Below are 12,759 nucleotides of genomic sequence, written 5' to 3' on the forward strand. Positions count from 1 at the left end.
TCACCTCTCTGTTCTTGTAGACTGTTACTTCATCCGTTATTTTTCCTTTACTTCTGTTCTGTGGTTTTATGTCATGGCGTTTTAAAACACAATACCTTCTTTTCAATCCCCACCACCTCTACTCAGCACTTCCCCCCCATGTTAGCCTTCAGGCCAAGTGTAGGTGGTATTTCTCTGTGTGGGTAGATCTATTTCTTGTCAGTCTGTGCCACTTGCCATTTGACCTTGCATTCTTTTCCTCTGCCCTTTTTCTTATTCCTGGAGGCATTTCCAGACCAACAAACAATGATTTCTTCCCAGCTGGAGCACAGCACAGGGAAGAGTATTTTGTACAGATGGAGGTTATGGTCTTATATGAGCTGAATAAGGTTCTGTTATTTTATATGTAAAAGCCTTAAGCACAGAGGCAAAATCTTAAATCTTTAATGGCTGCGGTGGATTGAGAGAACAGGTGAAATTTGTTCATGTGTTGTAAATAGTAGCCAGCTATAGTGATTTCTTTATATATCCCTGAATATGTGGGTGCTTTTCAATCTTATCAAATTTTTATGATGTCAAATTTGCATTGCCTATGTTTTCTAAACAAAAACTCATTTTTAAAATGTCCTGTACTGCCTGATGAACTGTTAATGCAGTTGACCACTAGATGGCAGCAGAGTACAATGTATGTGTGCAGTCTGACTGGTCAAAATAAGCTCATACATTTCTTTTCCTTTTTTCCAAAACCTCCAATCGGATGCAGATCATACATCACGTGCGAATTGGTTTAGTCAATCTGACGAATATATATGAAAAATGGCGTGTAAAATAAGTATAAAATCACCAGTGCAAAGAAACACTTAATTTATATTTGGGTCACAAGTAATTACCTATTACACGGCCTGGTTAAAAGGGGCAGTAAAACCATTCATGTGGCTGCAGAAAGCGTCACCTTCCTCCCTCTTTTATTGCGTCGGTGTAATTATCTATTCTGTAACCTCAATGTGACTTCCCCAGCTGAGATACTCTGTATCCTGTCTGGGCTTCTGCCTGTTTTTGTTTATGTGTTAGGGGGTGCACTGTTGTCACTGGAGAGATCAAAGAGGCCACTGGGGGTCACGCTGTGATTGGACAAGCTGTATTCAGCTTGGGAGCTGCATCGGTAGGATACAGAGGCTCAGGACAAGGCAGCCTACCACGGATGTAACAACATGCTTTCAGGAATATCTGAAGAATACCGGTTACTATTGCTGCTTGTAGAATGATACTACAATAATGCGAAGAATAATGTTAATTAAGAATGATATTTATTCCAAAGTATTCCTTCACAAAGACCTTTGTCAATCAACAGCACAGACACAAATAAATTTGCTTTACTCTGATAAAAGACTTAGATGAGCACACAATATTAACATTTCTCTCTGAAACTGGATTAGACCATTAGCATTTCAGGAATGTTTAAGTACTGTGTCTCCATTGTGCCAATTCATGAACTTGCAGCTCTCTTAATAGCCACCAATTTAAAATTACCACCATAATAATGGACTAATTTAACGTTTATGTCTTCTGTAGCATGCTTAAACATTTTGTATGCAGTGTATTCTTCATTTTGTGTGTGATTTATCACTCTAATAGTCTTTTTTTTATTTGGCCTGACTTTATGTTTATGGCATGGTGCCTGAAGAACAGTGGAAAACGTCCAATAATCGTCCACTTCTAGAGTTCACCGGCCACCAGCCAACTCCGCTCTATTGTAGTAGTTGTTATTTCCCTTTGCCTCCAAAATGCTGGTGTCTGAAATATAGGACACCTTGGCAGTAGCTTTTACTACAAGTACAACTGTGGGAGAGTACACTCTTCTCTTGGCTATTAAAGTGCGATTAGGGTATTATTGATGAATGAATTGTGGAAAAAAAGGGGTTTTAGAACTGGGAGGTACTAAATGTATTTTTTTACACAGTTAATTTTTTTTAATTTTACATTTCTCTTTGGACAAAGGATTTTCTTTTCTTTCCACTCGGGCGATTTGTATATCATGTGCACATATGCCTCCATACATACACATGCACACATGTACCCACCCGCTTGCTCCCTCCCTTTCTAATCCCTCGTCTTACCTCTCCACGCTCCTTATCCATCCATCCTGTCCTCCCCTGAGCCATCCCATTGGCCCTCACCTAGCAACCGCATGATAATTTGGCATAATGTGACACCCCCTGATGCATTATGGGGGCTGTAAGTCAGCTTCAGCCCCCCTTTTTGCTGTTGGCTGGCGTTTGTGGTTGAAAAGAAAGAAAAATGAAGTGGTGAGGATGAATAGATTTCTGCGGGAAAGAAAAGGGAATTTCACGCTCATATCGTTACATGACTGGTGTCCACCAGCTAAACCCGCTGTGTCTCCCAGGAGGGTTGTTCTCCTCTTTCACTAACAGCGGCACCCAATCATCTCCTTTCCTATCCCCCACTTTTCCCCATATGGTTCCATGTTCAGTCCATACAGTTAGAGCTGTGAATGAACACACAATTTGTTGAAAGCAGACAGGCATGTGATAAGGCATCCTCTTGGTGTCGACAGGACCCAACCAGACTCATGATTGCCTCTGACACGCAGGCAGGAAGGGAAAGAAATACAAAGATGGCTGCCGCATGCTCCATCTGCCTCCACGATGCCATGTGTGACGTGAGCGTGGTGGTTGTGAAGGACATTCTAAACAAGACGTTTTTTCCCCATTCTTCAGTCACCAAAATCAAACAGGGTCTTTTTTTTTCTTTTTCTATGTAGATCTTCTTTACTGTCGCTCTGTCCTCCTTCTCCTCCTCCTCCTCCTCTCTGTTTTCAACAAAGACCCGAGAGATTTGGTGAAACAAAAGCTCCCCTGGTCCTGTTTGACCTCTCCATCATGATGTCAATGATCCCAGATGGGTTGACCACACAGAAGTTAGGGAAGCACAGGATTGAGGACTCATAAATCTTGGAAGCAGGCACTTACTTGTTAGATTTTGGATGTGTGCATTTATTAAATTATTCATTCATTCATTCATTTACTAAATCATTTATAATTCTGTGCAGATTAGTCAATTTACTTAATGGATGACTGGATTATTATTTCTTTCAATTTTGTGTCAGTCAAGAACATTGTTACAGTCTTCCTTGTGCATACATGTGTATGGTTGTGTGGTTGCATGAGCGTGGGGGTTGAAGGGTGTGAGCATCAGTCATTTACTCTCTCCTCCCTCCTGCATTGGCTCTACGTGTGTCCTCTGCATGTTCTACCATCCATTACTTGATCACCTCCAACTGGTAATGCGTGTATATATGTGTCATAGTAGATAAATGCTGTTTAAACACACACGCGCATACACACACACACACGCGCATACACACACACACACACACACATACATATATAGATATATCTATATAAATACACACTCACCCATTCTGCTGTTGCTTCCTGCCACCATTTCCTCTCCTCTCCTTTCCTGGCCAATGTCTTTGCTTCATTCATGCACTCGTATCTACTCACACACAGTTTATCTCTGTTGCGCACACACAGACACACACACAAGCGCCCTGTGGTGGAGCACCAGTTGAGGTACTGTACAACAGCAGGAACCAGAGCACAGAGACAGAGAAAGAAAGTGAAAGAAAAAGGGACAGAAAAAAAGAAAGAAAGATTTAAGAGAAACCATTAAAAAAAGAAGAGTGTGGTTACCATGGTAACCCCCACCCCCCCCACACACACCCTCCCTCCACTTCCATTCTCTCTCTCGCTCTCTCTCTCTCCTTTCTCCTCCCTCCCTCCACCTCTGTGCTGGTGATGCTCGTGTCTCTTTTCTCTCCATCCGGTTCGTCCTCACCTCTCCTGGACGTGCTCCTCTCACACTGCCAACGGATGACACACGAGGAGGAGGAGGAGGAAGAGGTGACGAGGAGAAGCTGCTGTCTCTTTTCTCCCAGCTTTCCATCACTTTAAAAAAAAAAAAAGAAAGAAAGAGAGACCAGACCAGAGCAACAACCAAAAGAAAGGACACACAGGATATATATACATACATACAAAAGAAAAAGAAACCCTACTCTTCTCCATTCTCCTTTTCAAGGAGGGCATTTTTCTTCCCTTTCCCCCCCTTTCCTTTTCTACCCCGATTTTTTCCTCTGAGATCCTGGTTTTGTCAAATTATAGCCCCTGAACTTCTCTGGGATTTCAGGTGAGGCACGCGTGTGTAGTGTGTGGTGCTTCTTCGTTTTTTTTTTATTACCTATCATGGCTCACGCGGCCTCCCAATTGAAGAAGAATCGGGGGGAAGTGGATGTGAATGCAATAGAGGACGAGAAGGAGAAGCGGAGGAAGAGCAGGAGAACAGCATCCCGGGAACAAAAGAGAAAGGTAAAAGAGACGAGGGCTGGCTTGGCTGGCTGGTGGCTTCATCTGCTTTGCTCCACTAGCGTCGCTGGACCGTGACTCTGTGTGTATGAGCAAGTAGATGTGGACGTTTACCTCAGCTTGACTGATTAAATGAGCTTGGAGGTCTCGCATACATTCATTCATTCATTCACGTGTTCATATAAATCCAGATGTGGAGATTCTCTTGCTGTATCTCTTTACTCTGGTCGTGCTGTCCAATTCAAACAGCATCTGTAACTCTGTACTTTAAATGCATGTGTGATGGAGTCAGTGTTTATTGCCTCTATGCATTCTAAAGTGTATCTGAGTATGTGGGCATACATGACAGCGGAAAGTCAAAGATAATTACACCTGCTTGCGATTATGATCTTAGCTACCTGCCTCTGAATGAGGTAAACTCACCATGGACTTGTGCCTTTTGTTTTCTTATCCCATTCCAACTCTTTATGAGTCATATTGTCTGTCTTTAGTAAAACTACACCACACAAGGCTCCTTTAAACAATTCCATATCCATCCTTCCTCGTTTTAGTGAAGAACGGGCATTATGCAGAGTCAGGTTGTTGAGACTTTTTTATTTCTATCAAATGAAGTTTCAAGGAGCGTGAGGTGATGATCGCATGTTTTTAAAAGAAAAAATATGCTATTAAATGGAGCAAACCCAGGCCAAGGTGCAAACCTCTCACATGACCACTGTATTGTAAATATAAATGATTACTTTAGTGAGTTTTTTAGGTTCTTGCATGTGCATGTCTGTGTTTGTGCTTGGATGCACAGACAGCCATGTATAATGCATACATATCTGATTTATTGATGACAAAGCTTTTCATTTGAGAGAGGAGGAACAGAAATGCACGTGGGGTCTCCCTCCTCTTCCTCCTCTCGTACATGTTAAGTTCTTTACTTTGGAGACACTCATGCAAAAATAAGGAGAACATAAGGAACTTATGAGCTGCTTCTTTTGAGAAAAAACACAAAATCGGCAATGAATTCTCTGTCTGTCTGACCGGAACAGAGTTTAGAGAAAGCATTTATTTTCATTCTGCGTATTAATGCCAGGAGATTTGACCGTGAGAGATCAATTCAATAACAGTGACATTTACTGTACTTTGCGCCCATGGGTGCCTGGTTTTGAATTATGCTGCTGGCAACGTTATTTGACCTTAGCATAAACAAGAAGCGAGCTATCATGGCCCAATCTTCTCTAAACAAACAACAAAACAAAGATTCTTGAGGTCAAGTGAGTTGGTGGAGTTCTTTGGAGCCAAATGTGTTTTAAGACTGTGCTCATGCCTGTTGGAGCGCTTTTTTTTTACTTTCTCCTGTGTTTGTGTGGCAAACTTGTATGTGTCTGCAATGCTGATCTGTATTGGAGGTTTTATGGTCCTTATGAAGGGTCATGTTTCTTAGAAGAGAACAAGAGACAGAGATGGAGAGGAGAGAAGAGGAGAGGGTTGTATTGATTGGATTGTGCACGGCACCATCCATGAGAGTAATCAGCTTTTTCTTCTCGGCCTGCCCTGCGTCCTTCTCTCTGTCCTCACACCGATCTACTCTTCATTTCTCTGTCTGTCACTCTGTGTTCCTTTGTAGGGCTTTTGTTTTGCGCGTTTGTCTTTTGTCTTCTCCCTTTTTGGCTTGGTCTCTCTTATTCACATCATCCTGCCCATTCACGTATGGCTCTGTGACTTTTTTATTATTTGTTGTTTGGCTCACACTGCTAGCTTTTAATAATACTCTGTGACAAAACAAAGTCAAACACTAAAGTTAATTTGTTTGTCAGATGGTGAACTGTGGGCCGCTGCTGTCAGTCGCTCCCTCTCCGGCACTTTACACAGTAGCTGCATTTCAAAATACACACACCGGGTGCTTTTATGTTTTCATTCCTATGGCTTTACTCCATGGCTGCCCTTGCTTGTGCACTGGTTAGTCTTGTTGGTGGCCTTCCAACTGGAGTTATCAGAGTCACAGACAGACATAACAAAAGAGTGACACATTCAGAAAAATGTGATAAAAGCGCATTACAGTCAGAGACAAAAATGAGAAAGAATAACAGAGAGGAAAATTAAAACCGTGATAACTTGCGCACAATGTATTTGAATTTTTTCCATTCCTTTAATGTTGTAATTGAACTTTTTTAGAAGCCATGGAGCCCAACTCAAGAAATCTCGCATAATTTCAAAGTTATGTTGTTATTTTCGCTTTATTATTCTGCCTGAAAACCCTTTATTTCTGTCTGCATCATATTGTAGTAAACGCATATGTGCTTGCTTAGGCGCAAATTGTGCAACAGAGTGTTTTGAGTCACTCCTTTCCCAGCCCTACCAATGCTATATTTAGTTAGCAGAGCAAGTACAAAACACTTTTAAATGCAGAGTGGATGCTTCGCTTTTTTTTGCATTAGTCACCAAGCAGGTGGATGACTGTATGTGTCATGAAATGCAGCAGAATGTTTTGAAATTCATACTTAATTTATGTTGCATCGATATTTATTAACTTTTCAAGTTGCATGCTCATACCACTTACTGTGATTGCTGGGGTTTCCTGTCTTGTTTGAAGTAATGTCGTATTATAACCCAGTGTGAAGTTCATTCAAGCATAGGCTGTGCCCTTAACCACTTCTTTGTTCATTTGATCACTACTTCCTAAATGCACCCAGTAAACTAAGCTTTTGGACATGTATTAATTATTCATTTGTGTTGATTTGAGCTAAGCAATTCTCATTTCGTCACCTGCAAAATGCAACTGGATTGTTGCGGAAAGGTCATTGTTGCATATGCCTTATCACTTAAGCCATCTTAACTTGTGTTAGTTATGTAAATCGCCAGGAAAGCATCATAGGAGGATGGAGGAGATGGAGTTTCTAGTGAGATGTTACGTGTGTGTTTGCATAAAAGCTTAATTTTCATGTGTTGTGTGACAGTTTCAGTGGAATCGGTGAAAACTTGGTCGCTGCAGTGGTCACTTTAATGGGAAACCCCCATTACGGTGTTACAGAAATGCTTCAAGCTGCTGTACTTCTAATGACATTATCTAGAGCCAGGAGCCCCCAATGGATTCCCAGAGAGAGAAAGGGAGAGAGCTAAGCAAAGCATGGGTTTCTTACTGTCCCAGTTTTGCACACCATTCCAGTACCCAGAATATGCATTGGTATGGTACTTGTTATTCTTCTTCCAAGGTTTATTTGGGTCATTTGGTCCTGTTTTGATAATGCTTCACCTTCAGTTGAAGTGTTGTGCCTATTTTATAGTTTTGTGCCTTTGTGCTTTGACTGTGTGTCGTTGAAGCCTCATACTGCACCATTGTGTCTGTTACACTGAGAATGCTTTTACTCTTTGATCCACTTAAGTCTGTCCTCCACATCGGAGGTAAAGTTTGTGATTCATCACTATCATCACTGTTCATTAGGAGGTATAAATCTCGATAATAAGAGTGATGAATCTAAATAAGGACTATGGGATGAGAGCCTGAGGGTAAGTTGGAGTGCTGAAATTGGATTCCAGCCCTGTGCTTCAGTGCAAGCTCATGGCAACAGTGGCAAGGCATGATTCTGTCCAGCCCCTGGAGCAAAAATAAACAACGGCGTAAAAAAATCCTCAGGGGAACGTAATATTGGTGGAAATTAAGACAAATTTATCTCTTCATTTTCTCTATTTTTTCTTTCCTACTTTATTGTATAACGTCCCTGCCATCGCTTTGGGTGAAACAAAGCCGACACGCGTATTGCTCGCCTCCTCCTTCCTCTCCTCCTCTCCCCACCATCCCCTGAAAGATGGAGGTTAATGAATTCAGCGCCCATGCATGCCTCAGCTAATTGCACTGGCATTGGGAACTCCTCCCAGTATTACAAAATGTTTTCACCATCAAGATGGCCATCGACTGGACAATTGACAGACCTGGATTTAGGAAAGGCTGCTAAGCTTCAGTAATAGAATGTATTATGTGCAACTATGTTTATCACGAAATCAGTTGTTTTTTTTTTAGTTTGTAGTATAAGTACTACACTGTTTGCAGGACACATTGCATGAGTGTGTGTGCATGTGTGCTTATCTCAGAGAGGCAGTGGTCACCTGGTCTTAATGTCCAATATTCATATTGAACGAAACATCACGCTCTTGACTGTACACGTACATATATATATATATATATAGTAGCTTATATGCACTGACACTCTGAAAGGGACAGACATAGTTCAGTGAGACTTTCACTAAATACCTTGAAATTCTGTAAAAGCTGTGCCTTTTGATATGAGATTCCTACGTTGTCTCTGCTGGCATGAAAATAAGAAAAAAACATAAAAGATACTTTTAAAAAAACTAGAAAATCTGTTTGCTGGGACTGGATGAATCATATTTATTTAGTATCTCTTTGTATAGTTGATTTAGCTGGAGGTAGGTGAGTTGAATTCCTGTGCTGGTTTCTGATTGTTCACGGAAAAGTTGCACTAACGCTGTTTGATATTCACTGCAGTTTTATCAATAAGCATACCAACAATTTAGCTACTTCTACCAGCTGTCTACTTCTTTGATAAATACAGTTTGCAGTAGGGCATACTCTGGTCCGCTTAACCAGTCTGATGTCTTTCTACATCAAATCAAATTTCATTCAGATGTGAGAAGGAACAACATTTCCTGAATCTTGACAGTGTGGCTGTGTGATGTTATGCATTCACATGTAGATCCTAGTATAGTAGCATAGAGTTCCATCAGTACACTGTAATCCTCACTCCTGCGTTTCACATGTCCGGAAACGTGATGGATTCCTCCAGCATTCAACGCGGCGTTCTTACTCTACTGTATCCTGCTATTGTTCTACATTAGCTTGAGTCGCTAAGGGAAAATGAGAGCATGTAATAAGGATTGTTCTAATTATTGATCCACCACTCTGAGGGTCCTCACTGAAAACAGCTGCTGGGGGATGGGGTGTGTGTGCGTGATTGTGTGTCCACATGTAAGAGAGAGAGTGGTGGTGAAGGGGTTTGTTAGGGAGCGCTTGTAATGGGAAACCAGTGTATGTGGGAATTTGTTTGTCCTGCCAACAGGGGAGAAAAAATCATGTTTTCTAGTTGTGTCTGTGTATAACTCCTAACTGTCTTTTTTGTTTTATGTGCAGCAGGTGATTTGGTTTTTATGGAAGATCAAAAGTGATGACATGCTTGTAAAAGCCAGGTGGATGCTGACCATGGTGTGTGTGTGTGTGTGTAGAAGAAGAGTGTTTGTCTATGAAGAATCATAGAGGAAAAAATCACCAGCAGGGGTTATAGAGGTAGAAGAAGAGTGGTAGAGATAAGGACTAATAGATCAAATGAGAGTAAGCGGGTGTGATGGAAAGGAGAGCAAGAGATAAGGAGAAATGGAGAGAATTAGAGAGGCAAGGAGTGAGAAATGATAGAGAGGGAGCGTGATCATAAGCCTAAAGGTCATTTGAAGGTCATTGTTGTCTTTTTTGCCACTCTTCCACTCCATGTATGTGAAAATCTCATAATACGGAGGCTTGTGGGTTCCCTAAAAGAGAACTGCTTATGTTATATCATGCAATATATGGTTTTAGAGAATAAGAAAGTGGTTAACTATATTTAGAAATGAAAGAAATTTCTGCGTTAAGGACAATTGTTGTTGGTTTTTTTATACATCAGTTGGTCACAATATTAAAAAAAAACTATTTAATATTGTGCAGGTCACCCTAGTGCAGTCAGAACAGTTTTGTTCTATTGGGGCACGCACTCTGCATTACAGTGATCCCTCGCTAAAATGCGGTTCAGTTTTCGCGGCCTCGCTGGTTCGCGGATGGTTTTTTTGGAGCAATTTTTCAAGCTGGTTTTTTTTTTTTTTTTTTTTTTTTTTTTTTTACAGCACATTGTGTTCTGCATCCTGATTGGCTGTAGACCACTGTCAATCAATCTCGTGCTGTGTCTCCTGTCCAGTACAGAATGCGTTCAGCTTGTCAAATTTACATAAATCTTCGAATGCTAGCAGTGTGACACTGAAGTTTTTAACTTTGAGAGTGTTTAAACAAGAGAGAAGTGTGAAAATGTGCATGCCTGTCTGAGATCAGATTTGCTGGTTGTACAGGGTTGGACATGATTAGCAACAATAAACAGACAGGCTGTGCTGTTTAAACGATTCTCAGTTGGTGCAAAGGGGTCCAAAGTGTGCGTTGAAACTATCCCACACACCATCAGCCTAAAGTATTGATACTAAGCAGGATATATCTATGCCAAATTCTGAGACTCATCAGGTCAGGCAGTGTTTTCCAATCTCCTGATGTTAAAAAAGAGGTGCACCCAGTGTGCTTTTCTGTTGCTGTAGCCCATCTTCTTCCAGGATTGACATTCAGTTTGACATCCAGAGATGCTCGTCTGTATACTTATGCTTGCAACAAGTGATTATTTGAGTTTCTGAGTCATGTAAAACACCTTTCTTCAGCAGGTCATCTTGACCATATCTAAATGTCTAAATGCGTTGAGTTGCTGCCTTGTGATTGGCTGATGAGATATTTGTTTTAACAAGCAATCGAACAGATATGCTTGACAAAGTGGCTGGCGATTGTAGTTACAGTGCTGAATGGTATGTAAAGGGAGGAGGGGTGAAGAGAAAAGAAAAGAGAGCAGAGGCTTGATAACGTAAGGACAGAGAGCGACATAAAGAGAGGGGGAGCAGGTGTTTGTGGCGATAAAGGGAGAAAAGAGAGAAGGGGGCAACCTGAAGCTGGCTATAAGAGAAAAAAGATCAGGGATAAGTGGATGAATTAGAGTTGGTGTTTGAAAGGGAGGACAGAACTCAAACAGTGTGCACACATAATCTGACAGTGACTGATTAGATCTCCTTGTCTTTCAGCTACTGATAGTGTATTGCTTTTAAAAAGCATGATGCTACCTGCAGGCTCTAGCTCTTTTTTCATCCATTTGATGTATATGTCTGTCTCGGGGTCACTTGCAGCTTACTGTTCACTGAAGCACTATTGTGCATGAGTGTGTGTGAGTCGAAGAGGGGGAAGAGGGAAAGAAATGACGCCCCCACTCTTACAACATCACACTTATTAAACCCCTGCTGTGCGTCAGTGCCAGACCTCCTCCATCAGCTCTTAAATGCGCCAAATGGTGTGTCATGTGTGCGTTTGTGCATGTATAGCAGGTGCTCCTCATACATTCGCTGATAAAGCTTACCCGTAGTGCTGTCTAGATTTCCTACATGTCTTGCAAACACCCACACACGCACACTCACACAAACGCTATTTACCCTTGGGACTCACGCCTGTATGGCTTGATAATTACTTTCATTTGCTCGCCCCCACCTGCACCACCACCCTGTTCCCCTGTCCTCTACTTAACCACCTGCCACTCCACCATAACATGCAGAGATAACTGGAATCATGCGACCATCACTTTTGTTGTCTGGCTTGATTTTATGAGTCAAGCCAAGCTCAGCAGAGATAATACTGAGAACCCCCCCCCCCCACACACACACACACACACACACACACACACACACAAAGAAAAGGCTACCCTAATTAATACCCTAATCTCATATCTTATCAATAGTCCTGGATGCGTCACCCAGTCTTTTTACATTTTCTACCCCTAAAAACATCTGCACCTGGCCAAGGACAGAAGCATGTGGTCCTGGCTGGAGGAAATGGGCTGTGTTAGGACAGATCGATGGTAATCACACCTCCACACAGTTAGCTCTCTCACATGGAGTAGGGAGAGAGGGAGAAAAAGAGAAAAGGGGGTAGGGGTAAAAAGGGAAAGCAGGAGGTTAGGGGTGTATCAAGGGTCCCTTTGGGAACAGAAAAACGCCTTGATTCATGATTAGTGAAAAAATATCCACCCCACCCCTATCCCCTCCACCCATTCCAACTCCCAAACATGCATGCAGCCTACTTTCTGAACAAGCTCCAACCTCACTGATTGAATTGTTTTAGCAAGCTGATTTTGCTGTACATACCTAAGCTGCTCTGGTGGTGGTGTGCTGTATTTCTTCTTTGAAATGTGTAATATTGCCCTCTGTAGAACAGTAAAACAGTCCTGCGATGTCTAACTAAGAGACTCAACTTCAACACTGGCTCTTAAAACCACTTTGTCACAGTATATACTCAGCATTTTTGTGTACTTTTAGCGCTGAGGGAAAGACTCCATTCCACCTTAAATCAGGTAATTTAGTGTGAAAAGGTTGCAGTGTGATCTTAGCATGGGGATTCTGAATTTTCACACAGTGTATGTGGTCTCGAGTGTACTGTGCAGTATAGTGAGATATAAAAGAAGCAGTTAAATGATCACTTTTGTCATCTCTTGGTTAGTAGTGTATCTTTTTAAAACAACCTTGTGCAAATTGTAATCCAGCATAATGACAGCTGGTGGGAAAAGGTTCATTGTAG

General features: G+C 41.7%; 1 protein-coding gene across 27 annotated transcripts in view; it reads left to right on the forward strand.

Moving 5' to 3' along the window:
* LOC120714768 (ankyrin-3-like) overlaps window positions 1-12,759 on the forward strand; it is a 116,589-nt gene that overhangs the window by 25,109 nt on the left and 78,721 nt on the right. For 16 of the 27 annotated variants that reach the window (XR_005691508.1, XM_040001180.1, XM_040001181.1 and 13 more), the window contains exon 1: window positions 3,724-4,367. The exons of 1 other annotated variant lie outside the window; for it this stretch is intronic. Coding sequence is in view for 25 of the 26 variants with exons in the window: in XM_040001180.1 (XP_039857114.1) it covers window positions 4,245-4,367 (123 nt within the window). In the remaining variant the exon portion in view is untranslated. Of the gene's footprint in view, window positions 1-3,722; window positions 4,368-12,759 lie in introns of those variants that run through there. 10 more of the 27 variants (XM_040001155.1, XM_040001170.1, XM_040001167.1 and 7 more) reach the window with 2 other exon arrangements.

The sequence above is a fragment of the Simochromis diagramma genome, unplaced genomic scaffold, assembly GCF_900408965.1.
Source record: "Simochromis diagramma unplaced genomic scaffold, fSimDia1.1 OVJJ01000421.1, whole genome shotgun sequence".
Lineage (NCBI taxonomy): Eukaryota > Metazoa > Chordata > Actinopteri > Cichliformes > Cichlidae > Simochromis > Simochromis diagramma.